The sequence below is a fragment of the Puntigrus tetrazona genome, unplaced genomic scaffold (assembly GCF_018831695.1).
Source record: "Puntigrus tetrazona isolate hp1 unplaced genomic scaffold, ASM1883169v1 S000000683, whole genome shotgun sequence".
Classification (NCBI taxonomy): domain Eukaryota; kingdom Metazoa; phylum Chordata; class Actinopteri; order Cypriniformes; family Cyprinidae; genus Puntigrus; species Puntigrus tetrazona.
In genome coordinates, this window is record NW_025048297.1 from 33,995 (window position 1) to 46,089 (window position 12,095).

A 12,095-nucleotide genomic window follows, 5' to 3' on the forward strand; every position below is an offset into this window, starting at 1 on the left:
TCTATGGGCAGGGGTGCCCTTAGAACAACTGTCGCAGCATGTGGTAGTAACCACAGATGACAGGCTGGAGCGCGACATGCAATGGGCAGGCAGCTTCGGGACTTTGGCTGTCTGCTTTGGCACATCAACTGCCTGGAGCTATTGGCAGTGCATTTAGCCCTGCACCACTTCTGGCTGCTGCTGCAGGACAAGCACGTGTTGGTCCGCATGGACTCCATGGACTGGATTCCACAGTTTGCCCGCCATTTCCTCCTATGGAGTCACTCACAGTTCAAATTACTGCATGCTGTTCATATTCTGGGGGAGCTCAATCATGCAGCCGACTCGCTCTCACAACTCACCCTCCCCGGATAATGGCAACTCCACCCCGAGATGATCCAGCTTATTTGTCAGTCAATACGGAGAGGCTCAGGTCGACCTGTTTGCTTCTCGCAAATCCTTCCATTGCCAGTTTTATCAGGACAGACGAGCAGACCCAATTGCAGAAAAACTGTTTATTTAACAAACAAAGGTTTTAGTGTAATAGTCCAAAAACGGGTGAAACCGCTGGCAGTCGACTCCAGCCACACTTCCAGCTGCAGAGGCGGTGAAGGATGGCACATCAAATGGACGCAATCAGGTGGGACGAAGGGTGAACCAGACTCTACCGGTGGGGCGGGAAAAAGGTGGCCGGTTACAGCGGTAACCGGGAAGCCTCACACAGTAAGGCATGGAGGAATGGGAGAAGAGGCATTATTGTTAAGATGGGAGCGAATGACAGGCTTAACCCTGAATACAGGGTGTACCCGACCAAGAGAGGAAGGTAACCTGAGCCTAACAACCACCGGACTGAGAACTTTGGTGATCTGGTATGGCCCTATGAACCTGGGCGCCAGCTTGCGAGAAGTCGCCCTGAGAGGCAGGTCCTTGGTGGAGAGCCATACCTTCTGACCACAAATGTAGTGAGGAGCAGGAGTCCGATGACGGTCGGCTGCTACCTTGGTGCATCTAGAGGTCTTGGCCAAGACCCTCCTGGCCTTATTCCAGGTTTTACGACACCTCCGGACAAAGGCTAGATCAGACGGCACCGCAGCGTCGGGTTCCTGAATGGGAAACAAGGGCGGTTGATAACCAACAGAACATTCAAAGGGTGACATACCTGTGGATGCCACTGGTAGAGTATTGTGGGCGTACTCTACCAAGGAAAGCTGCTGACTCCAGGAGGCAGGATTATGGAGCGCCAGGCAGCGGAGTGCTCTTTCAAGATCCTGGTTTGCTCGCTCACATTGACCATTAGACTGAGGGTGATAACCTTGGCCGAGGGGAGTTTGGGGAGGGCAATGAAATGGACCGATTTAGAGAAACGATCCACCCCCGTAAGGATAGCGGTGTTGCCCTTAGAGGGGGGAAGACCAGTAACAAAAACCAAGGCAATATGAGACCAAGGACGGGTGGGAATAGGGAGGGGACATAACAGACCTGACGGAGGCTTGTTAGAGGTTTTCGTCTGGGCGCAGACTGAGCAAGCCAACACAAACTGCCTGACATCCTGGCCTACAGATGGCCACCAAAATCGCTGACGGATGGCTGCCAACGATCTCCTGACTCCCGGGTGACAGGTTAGCTTGGAGTCGTGACCCCACTAGAGGACCTCAGAGCAAAGGGGCTCAGGAACGAACAACCGACCTGCTGGACACCCCACAGGAACAACCACTCCTTGGCCGGCCTCGCTGACACGTCTGTCAATCTGCCACGTAAGAGCCCCCACAACCACCCCGTGAGGGAGGATCGGGTCGGCAGAAGCCGCTTCCCCCAGGGGCTCAAAAAGGCGAGACAAGGCATCAGGCTTGACATTCTTGGATCCAGGCCGGTACGAGAGTGTGAACCTGAAGCAATTGAAGAAAAGTGTCCAGCGAACCTGCCGAGAACTCAATCTTTTGACTGAACGGATATATTCAAAATTTTTGTGATCTGTCCAGACCAAAAAGGCTGAGAGTGGCCCTCCAACCAGTGACGCCATTCCCCGAAAGCCAGCCTGACTGCCAGCAGCTCCCTGTTGCCGATGTCGTAATTCCGTTCAGCAGGGTTCAGACGGTGTGAAAAGAAAGCACAGGGATGTAGCGTTGGGACAAGACAGCGCCGACCCGACATCCGATCGTCAACCTCAACAATGAATTGTCTCTTAGGATCTGGAACAGAGAGAACAGGAGCAGAGATAAACTTAAGATTATCAAAGGCCTCCTGAGCCAGAGAATTCCATACGAAAGGTGACTTAGTAGAGGTGAGCGCAGTTAAGGGTGCAGCCACTTGGTCAAAATTCCTGACAAACCGCCGATAAAAATTGGCGAATCCCAGGAATCGCTGCAGAGCCTTTCTGGAGTCGGGTACTGGCCATTCAGCGACTGCCTTAACCTTGACAGGGTCCGGTTTAAGCTTACCCTTCCGCAACAATGAACCCAAGGAATGAGACCGACTTGGCGTGGAACTCACACTTCTCCGCTTTGACAAATAGTTGATTCTCTAGCAAACGTAGTCAACAAGGCAAAAACGGTACTAACTAGACTGAAGACAGGACTAAGACTGGACAAACAAAAAAACTGATCAAGCTATCAAACAGGTGTTCAGAGTCAGAATGAACAAACATCAAACGACGGACTGACAAAGGATAGAAAACACAAGAAGATAAAGTAGGGAGGGTAACTGACAGAAATGGGGTGCAGGAGTGTGAAACAATTAGGGTTAACAAGAGGGGAGGAGTTAACAGCAAAGCACATGGCGAGCTGTCAAAACAAAGGCCATGTGCTCCAGGACAACAAAACACAAGACAAACACAACAGGCCACTGCCAACCCCTAACAAGTTGTTTTTGAGCCTGATCACACAGACACTGTGCAAGGTCAGGGAGGAAGAACAGGTTCTGCTGGTTGAACTGTTTTTCCACGATTGGAGTAGTGCTTTCCTTCCTTGGAGCGTAAGCTTTCACTCTCCACCCTAAAAGTATATGTGGCTGCCATTGCAGCACATCACGATGCAGTAGACGGCCGGTCTTTGGGGGAAGCATGATCTTGTTGTTAGGTTCCTGAGGGGTACCAGAAGGTTAAATCCTCCTAGGATCCTCCTTGTTCCCTCATGGGATCTCTTGATTGTCCTTGCTGGCCTTCAGAGAGGTCCCTTTGAGCTGCTTGCGTCAGTTGAGCTGAAGTTCTTGTCTGTCAAGACCTCCTAAATGCTCTCACTTCCATCAAGAGGGTCGGGGACCTGCAGAACGGAATCTAGAGGCCCTGGTCGAAGGTCAATGCGTGTTCGGTCTTTTCTTTGCGTCTCATTAACAATCACTAATATTTATTAATCTTTTGTTTCCAATTGTAGTACTGACCTTATACATAATTTTATCTGACTCCAATCTTTCGTGATTGTAGTTATATTTATTTAAATGTAACTGCTGATCCCTCTAGTTGTGATTTAAATTTGGATCATTAATTAACTATAATATTTCCTAGTTTCGACTTTGTTTGTTAGGAGTCTGGGTCGCTTAGAGACCTTGTTTGGCCAGAACAGACTCACGACACATCTGGGCTAGTCCAGGTCTTAGTTAGAGGCTACCCCGTAGATCGCTTACCTTAATGCAGCCATCTCCTCGATAGACTCAAAAGAGTAATTTTGTATGCGTTCCTAAGTAATAGCATGCTAAGCCAGTTTGGTGGCCAGAAGTCAAGATCTCAAAACGGCTCCATTCATCGATCGTTGATCTGACCCTAGTACGCCAACAATGCGGAAAAGCTCATAAGTCACTAACCTACTAGAAAAGTTTTTTCAGACAATATTATAAGTTTAACATTTATTTTGCCAGGCAAGAACAGTTTCCAAATTGGTATAATTGATAAACATTTGCACAACTGATCAGCAGTACAAAATAACACAAAACAAAATTAAACAAACTTAAAAGGTCAGTATACCTGGTCTTTAAAAAGTACATAGTATACATAGTATAGTGTATCAGGACACACACGCCTTGTTGTGTTTTGTCACTTTCTTTATATACTCAGACCAGACAAAGAGATGCCAAATGTAATTGCAAAAACATTTTGGTGTTTAGGTTCCCGTGCTCCAGTGTCACACCTGGCTGGAACACTTTCAGAGACCTAAAAGGAGGACACACCTCCTTGTCAACAGAACACAGTTCTTAATCTTCTCCATAATATAAGTGATTACTGTGAAATTGAGACCAATTTACCAATCGTTGTTGTTTACTCTCTTTTTGAAGTCCTTTTGTTCCTTTGGATATCCCTTCTCAGATTCGTCTTAAAATTTACAAATGGTGGTGCCTTTTTGCATCAGGAAGAAGGTGAATAGGGCCCCATTCCTATATTTGCCTGAGGTGCCAAATTCACCAAGTCTGCTCCTTTCCCAGAATGTCGCTATCTGACATCCCCTCCAGAATTTCATATAAATATATATATATATATATATCTGCGTTTGCATTCGCCGCTACAGCTTGGTGACGACAACGAAGTGGAAGTCCTGGAGTGCCAGAAACCAGCGAGTCACCCTGGGGTTGGTTTTCTCACGAGCCATCCACTGTAGTGGGGCATGGTCAGTAATTAGAGTGAACTTGCGGCCGAGGAGGTAATATCGCAGCTCCAGGACTGCCAACTCAATGGCCAAGGCCTCCTTCTCCACTGCAGCATAATTTCTCTCGGCCGGGTCAGCTTTGGCTGATGTAGAGAACCGGATGCTCCTCTCCCTCCTGGATCTGTGAAAGGACCGCTCCCAGACCCGTATTGGAAGCATAGGTTTCTAGTAGGAAGGGGCAGCTGAAGTCCAGGGCTCGCAGGACCGGCTCCGAGGTCAAGGCTGCCTTGATCTTCCCAAAAGCCTCCTCTGTCGCGGGTGTCCAGGTTACTTTTTCTGCCTGCCCCTTCCTGGTCAGATCTGTCAGGGAGGCAGCTAGATAGGAGAAGTTGGGGATGAAGCACCTGTAGTATCCCGCCAATCCCAGGAAGGAAGTTCCTGACCGCTTCCACCTTTTTCTCCTGGGGTCGGATGGGAACCCAGGTATTTGGCTTCGGAGAGCGCCAGGTGACATTTCCGAGGGTTGGCTGTGAGTCTAGCCTGTCTGAGTTCAGACAGCACCCTCCGCAAACGGTCGAGAGGGTCCTCCCAAGACTCCGAATGGATGACCATGTTGTCCAGATACGCAGCCACGAAGGACTAATGGGGGTTGAGGATGATATCCATCATTCACTGGAAGGTTGCTGGGGCCCGATGTAAGCCAAAGGAAGGGGTCGGTACTGCCAGGTTGATGTAGTCTATAGGTGACGGGGCCAATTCTTTCAATGACAGTATACGGCCCTTGCCAGGTCGCCAGGAATTTGCATGCAGCTGTTGGAATGAGGACCATCACCTTGTCTCTGGGCTGGAACTCCCGTGGTTGGGCTGCCCGGTTATAGTGGCATTGTTGGGCCTGTTGTGCTTTAAACAGGTGTTCCTGGACTAATGGCATGACCCAGTCGATTCTCTCCCTCATCTCTTTGACATGCTCGACAATACTTTGATGGGCTGGTGGCTACTACTCCCACGCTTCTTTGGCGACATCCAGGAGGCCCCGTGGCTGTCGGCCAAAGAGAAGTTCGAAGGGCGTAAACCCAGTGCACGCCTGGAGAACTTCTCTGATCCCTAAGAGCACGTAGGGGATCATTAGGTCCCAGTCCCTCCAGTCTTCTGCCACTACCCGCGGCAACATTTGTTTGAGGGTTTGATTAAATCTCTCCACTAACCCATCGGTCTGGTAATGGTAGACTGTGGTGCATAGCTGTTTTACCTTCAGCAGCCAGCAGAGGTCAGCCATTAGCCAGGACAGGAAGGGGGTACCCTGGTGGGTAGCCCTCTGTGGCTGGCCGGCCGCGAGCAGTTGATCAAACCCCGTCTCGGCCGAGTAGCACAGGGACAGGCAGATCTTTCACCACACCCACCTCTAAGGGCCAAGTTCCTGAGACTGCCGACAGGTTGATGCACCTTTCCGGCACTTGCCATGTGTCGCCGTGTACACAGGTGATGGGGATGTAAATTTTTGATTCAGGACGAGGGGCAAGGATGTTAGCTCGGACAAGTGTGATTCCACTACCGGAGTCGAGGAGGGCTTTGAACGTTCCGCGCCCATTCATGTGGGGGCCATCCTTCCATGGTTGCCGTTGTCTTAAACATTTGAATGTACATCGTCACTGTATATCATCACCTCAAAAATGTTTTCATGGCTTTTAAAAATGTCAGGTAGCTGGTGTTTCACATGCGTTCAACCATAATTTTGTGTGGTGTGTTCATAGACAAATTTTAATTGCGAAGACACAAAACACACTTTTGTTGCATAGTTGTAAATATTAGTACTGTTTATATGCCTCTACATTTACAATGACAACAAAAACTATATGTATTATATATCTGCAAATGCTATTACTGCTACATCGAGCTGATTATATAATTTTTTAAATATTGGTACACTTCTCATAGTGTGTTTTTTCTTAACTGATCACTCTGCTGGATGCTATGACCAACACATATGCTCAGTTTAACAATAGGCCAGTCATTTGTCCTTTGCCCCACAACTTCTACTCATAATACTAATCTTCCCTTTTTATTTTTGTGCTCTAATGCACATTTCCATGATGTTAATGCTCAATTGTTAATTTTTAGCTTGGCGTTAGTACGCTTTACTTTTGACAGCAATATAAACAACCAATGGCCACTATGTTATAATATTCAAAGCTATTATTCAAAATTGTATGCATAGTTATGTTACATATATTGACAAAATAAATTAATATAAACGTATGAGGAGCTAGAATTGTTACATTGGCCTAAAGTATATATTTGTATAATTTTTCATCAGGGTCACAGTGCAGAGAACACAGAAAGCAGTCCCGACAGCCCTCTCAGCTGCTTGTTAACCAGGTAACAATGTTACATATTTATATATGTATATGTGTGTGTGTGTGTGTGTGTGTGTGTGTGTGTGTGTGCCTGCTGAGTTTACAAATGTCTTGTAACCGCGACGTAACCCTTGTTCCTTGAAGGAGGAAAAATACTTTACTTTGACCTCTGAGCACAAAAAAAGGCCAATCATAATTGCCAAATGGATTTTGCATGCCAAGCCACTCTCCCTGACATTCATGTATATAGGATGGAGGCATGCATCCACTTTTTCAGGTTTATGCTGAGGAGCCCCAGGAAGCAAGCAATCCAGCACTCTGGGTTGCTTTTTAGTAAAAGTACATAAAAACATGCATCCTTCAGGTCAATTGCTGCAAACCAGTTCTGGTGGCATTTGCAAGACATTTGCTTCTGTGTTAGTATCTTGAATGGTAGCCTCTGAAAGTAGCCGAGTTAACCAGGCTGTCAGCCTCTACACAAGTGGTGTCAACAGAACAATAGCCGTTGTACTGTTCATGTCTAGAAGACTGTGCACATCCACTTATTCAGGTTTGCGCTGAGCAGCAACCCAGCAGTCAGCGCAGTTCAAGACTTTTGCAAAAGGGACGTAACATCTCCATTCCCTCCTTCAGGAAACTAGGTTATGTACGTAATTGGGACGTCTCCTTTCAGTTAGTCACTACAAGGTTATGTCAAATAACTTCATGGGGTTCCTGTGGAAAACACCACAACCTGAACTGCATTTCGAAATTGAGGCCATAATGAGGCCAAGCTAGCATGTCAGACAAAATGAACTCAATAAATAACCCTGAGCAATATATTCAATACACAAACTGAGCACTTTTCTTCTGAAAAATCTTCAATGTCCAGCAGATTCTTCAGTTATCTGAGGACAATTGAGGAACTTAAACATAACTATTAAAAAAGGTTCAAACATTCACTTGATGCTCCAAATTTTTCCCATTTTGTATAATCTCTCTTATTTTGTTAAGAATTTTCACATATTCTGCATGAGGTGTCCAAACTTTTATATGGCATTGCCCTCCAGAGACTGAGACTGACTAAATTAATGACCTTCCACTTCTTTGCTCCGATGAACTCCTTGACTGAATTGGCAGAGTGGTTTGAATTTGTGTCCTGTTGCAATCTGAAGTGCTTTCTTGTGAATCTGGTGGCTTTTTCTTAACTATTTGTTATTGTTTATTTGAGGGTCACAGTAAAAATGTTTTTGTTCCATAAATTTTTTTAATTATTATAATTTTTATTTTGTATTGAGAATTTCTTAGTACTAATTAATATTTATGTAATAATTATTGAAAATAATACAACATAAAATATTCTGATCCTACTTTTTTAATTATGGTAGTATTTTATGTTAAAATTGTTTTAAAATGCCTTTCTGAAGTCAGATTAGGGCCAGGTAAACAGCTGCAATTCCATGTTTTAGCTACTAGATTCCTATATAGCTCTATATAAAAAAGCTTATAAACTCTCTAGACATTTTATTAAGACATTTATTATTTTGCCATATTTTTACAGCTAGCTACACCAGAACTATTTATGTGTATATAGTGCATTTTGTGTCAAGTCACCCTCATTTCAACACAGTCTCACCCCAACTCGTCACCTATTGCTGCTTGGTCAGAACCGTTTGCCATCACTTTTTGATGCACAGGGTACCCCTTTAGCACAGGGTACCTCATCTTTCGATGGGCATGTCCTTCGTTGAGAAGAGTTATGGCCCCACTATGAATGGCGTCCATTACAATGGCAAACTCACAGGGGAGTGATAGAAGTATATTTATTCAGAAGATCAATAGCAACTGGAATTTGTGATTTGTCTTTAAGAAATAAAGTAGTGTCATCAGCTGGTTAACTAATAAATATATGCTTATTGACAACAATAATATACCGGATCACTACTTGAAAGGAAGAGATGGACAGGGCAACCCTGACAAACTTTTTATGATATCTAAAATTACATTTTCTTCTTTGCACACAAGCCTATTTCATATTTTAGTAAATCACAGTTAATACAACATTTTTTATCACATGAAGCTTTAGTCCAATAGTATCAGATCAGGAAGGAAATTCTTTTTTTATGTCAGGATGTTTAAGCAGAGAGGAATTCATTTTCCAATATGAAGCTCTAAAACTAGTATTTGAGTGTCCTGTGGATAAAGGAGAATGGTGTGATGGTCAGTTAAAGGTGATAGAAGTACTAACAGACATTTTAAAGGATTGTTGTAAAAGCTAATAATGTAAATGAGAGTCTTGATTGGTTCTTTACTTTGTCTTTAACTTAATTTATTTCGGTACATGTAAAGTAAACAGTTTTTTTCAATCCTTCTATTTTTTTCGCTTACCATTTTGTCGGGAGCAGGTGATAAGCAGTTGCGAAAGTGCTGAATAAATGAATGATATATCATCATCTGCCTTGTTTTTTTTTTTGAATGATGGTTTAGCTGGGCTATCTGGAAGCAGGGTTTTATCCGCAGACAGAGTTTCCCCCATAGATGCATAATTATGAGAGTCCATCTTGTCAGAATGATGTGAAATACGCAGTATATATCTCATTCTGTCTGTTGTTGATGTCATATCTTGAGACTCAGAAAGCTAGACGTAGATAATTCTATGTAAATAGAACATATATTTGCCATTGTGAATGTTTGTCAATGTTATCCAAAGGAACAAAAGGACTTCAAAGAGAGTAAACAACACCATCCCTCCCTGTTGCTTTATGAAACCCTCTCACCTCTGCTCTTCCTACTTCCCCTCCTACTGCCCAAAAGACTTGGCTTAAAGCTCAATAGGAATAAGGCATTATATGTCATGTGTCTTGTGAACCTGTTGTTCTTCACGTTCATGTTTGGTCTCATTTGAAAGGTCTCAGTGCGATTGGTAAATTGGTCTCAATTTCACAGTAATCACTTATATTATGGAAAAGATTAAGAACTTGTGTTCTGTTGAGAAGGAGGTGTGTCCTCCTTTTGGGTCTCTGAACATGTTCCAGCCAGGTGTGACCCTGGAGCACGGGAACCTAAACATTTACATTTACATTTAGCGACGTACAAATGAGGTAGGCAATAGAAGCAATTAATGTCAACAAAAGGGCAGTAGTGCATAAGTGCTCTGAGTGGGGTCTTGGCTTACCTAACGCAGACACAAGGCTTTTTTTTTTTATATATAACAAGAAAAGGATAGGAAAGAGCAGGAGAAGAAGAAAGTGCTATCGATGTTGGGTGAAGTGTAGACGAAAAAGATGAGTTTTGAGTTTGTTTTTGAAGATTGCTAGTGACTCTGCTGCCCTAGTGGCAACGGGCAGATCGTTCCACCAGCGAGAAACAGACCAGGTGAAGGTGCGCAAGAGTGATTTTGCACCTTTTTGTGATGGCACTGCAAGACGCCTTTCGTTTGCAGAGCGTAGGCACCTGGAGGGAACATATGATTCAATTAGTGAGTGTAAGTATGAGGGAGCGGAGTCTGTGATTGTCTTGTAGGCCAGCATCAGGGATTTAAATTTGATGCGGGCATCTATAGGAAGCCAGTGTAAACTAATGAAGAGGGGCGTGACGTGGGCCCTCCTTGGTTCGTTGAAGACCACCCTTGCCGCTGCATTCTGGACCATCTGAAGAGGTCTGGTTGTAGAGGCTGGGAGGCCAGCAAGGAGGGCGTTGCAGTAATCAAGCCTACTCAGCACTAGTGCCTGGACGAGGATCTGTGTAGCGTGTTCGGATAAGTACGGTCTGATTTTCCTGATGTTGTACAGCACAAACCTACAAGATCGAGCAGTTTTTGAAATGTGCTCAGTGAAAGTTAGCTGGTCGTCAATGATCACTCCAAGGTTCCTTGCTGACCTAGACTAGGATACAGTAGCCGAGCCTAGCTGAATTGATAGGTTGTGCTGTATGGTGGGATCGGCCGAAAAAACGAGGAGCTCTGTTTTTGTGAGGTTTAACTGCAGGTGATGATCCTTCATCCAGACTGAGATGTCGTTTAGGCATGCAGAAATTTGTGCAGAAACCGTGGGATCGTCTGGTTGAAAGGAGAGATGGAGTTGAGTGTCGTCAGCATAGCAGTGATATGAGAAGCCATGTTTCAGAATGACAGAACCCAGTGATGTCATGTAGATGGAAAAAAGCAGTGGCCCAAGTACTGAGCCCTGAGGCACTCCAGTAGTGAGGTGATGAGACTCTGAGACATCGCCCCTCCATGATACCCTGAAAGACCTACCAGAGAGATAGGACTCAAACCACTGAAGGGCTGTTCCAGAGACACCCATCTGCCTGAGGGTTGATAGGAGTATGTTATGGTTTACCATGTCAAAAGCAGCAGACAGGTCCAACAGGATAAGCACTGAAGATTTTGATTGTGCTCTTGACCATCTCAGTGCCTCAATGACCAATAAAAGTGCAGTTTCTGTGGAGTGGCCACTTTTGAAACCTGATTGGTTGCTGTCCAGAAGATTGTTTGTGAGAGAGATGGGACGAGAGTTGGTTAAAAACAACACGCTCTAGTGTCTTAGCCATGAATGGGAGGATTTAATTTTGATACCTCTGTTTCAGAGAGGAGGGAGAAAGTGGAGAATGTGTTGGGGTGCTGTGGTTTGGTGTGTGTAAGGCGAGGAGCTACAGGAAATTGGTTGCTGATTTTAGTGGTTTTGTTAATGAAAAAACTAGCAAAATCATCTGAAGTTAAGGATGACGATGGTGGGGGGACTGGTGGGCAGAGAAGAGCAAAGAATGTTTTAAAGAGGCTCCGTGAGTCAGAGGTGTTGTTAATCTTGGTTTGGTAATAGTTCAGTTTAGTAATGGAGACATTAGTAGAGAATGAGGAGAGAAGAGACTGATAAAAACAGAGATCAGATTGATCTTTGGTTTTACGCCATTTTCTTTCCGCAGCTCTGAGTTTGGAGCGATGTTCACAGAGAACATAAGATAACCAGGGGGCAGAGGGAGTTGGCCGGGCAGGTTTGGTTGTTAGAGGACAGAAAGAGTCCAGGCAGGATGTTAGAGTGGAGCAGAGGGTATTGGTAGCAGTGTTAACATCTAGTAAAGAGAACTAGTTAGGAGGAGGGAGTGACAGTGACACAGCAGAGGAAAGACTGGTTGAAGAGAGTGTGCGTAAGTGACGTGTAAAAGTGACCAGCGGAGGGTTTGGTGTTATGTCGGAGGAGATTAGGGTGATGTT

At 44.9% G+C, this 12,095-nt stretch overlaps 1 protein-coding gene across 2 annotated transcripts in view; it reads left to right on the plus strand.

Annotated features, from left to right (window-relative positions):
* Positions 1-12,095, plus strand: part of LOC122334906 (kinesin-like protein KIF6) — a 51,711-nt gene that overhangs the window by 19,851 nt on the left and 19,765 nt on the right. For both annotated transcript variants that reach the window (XR_006248837.1, XM_043232791.1), the window contains one exon: positions 6,865-6,926. Coding sequence is in view for 1 of the 2 variants with exons in the window: in XM_043232791.1 (XP_043088726.1) it covers positions 6,865-6,926 (62 nt within the window). In the remaining variant the exon portion in view is untranslated. The remainder of the gene's footprint in view (positions 1-6,864; positions 6,927-12,095) is intronic.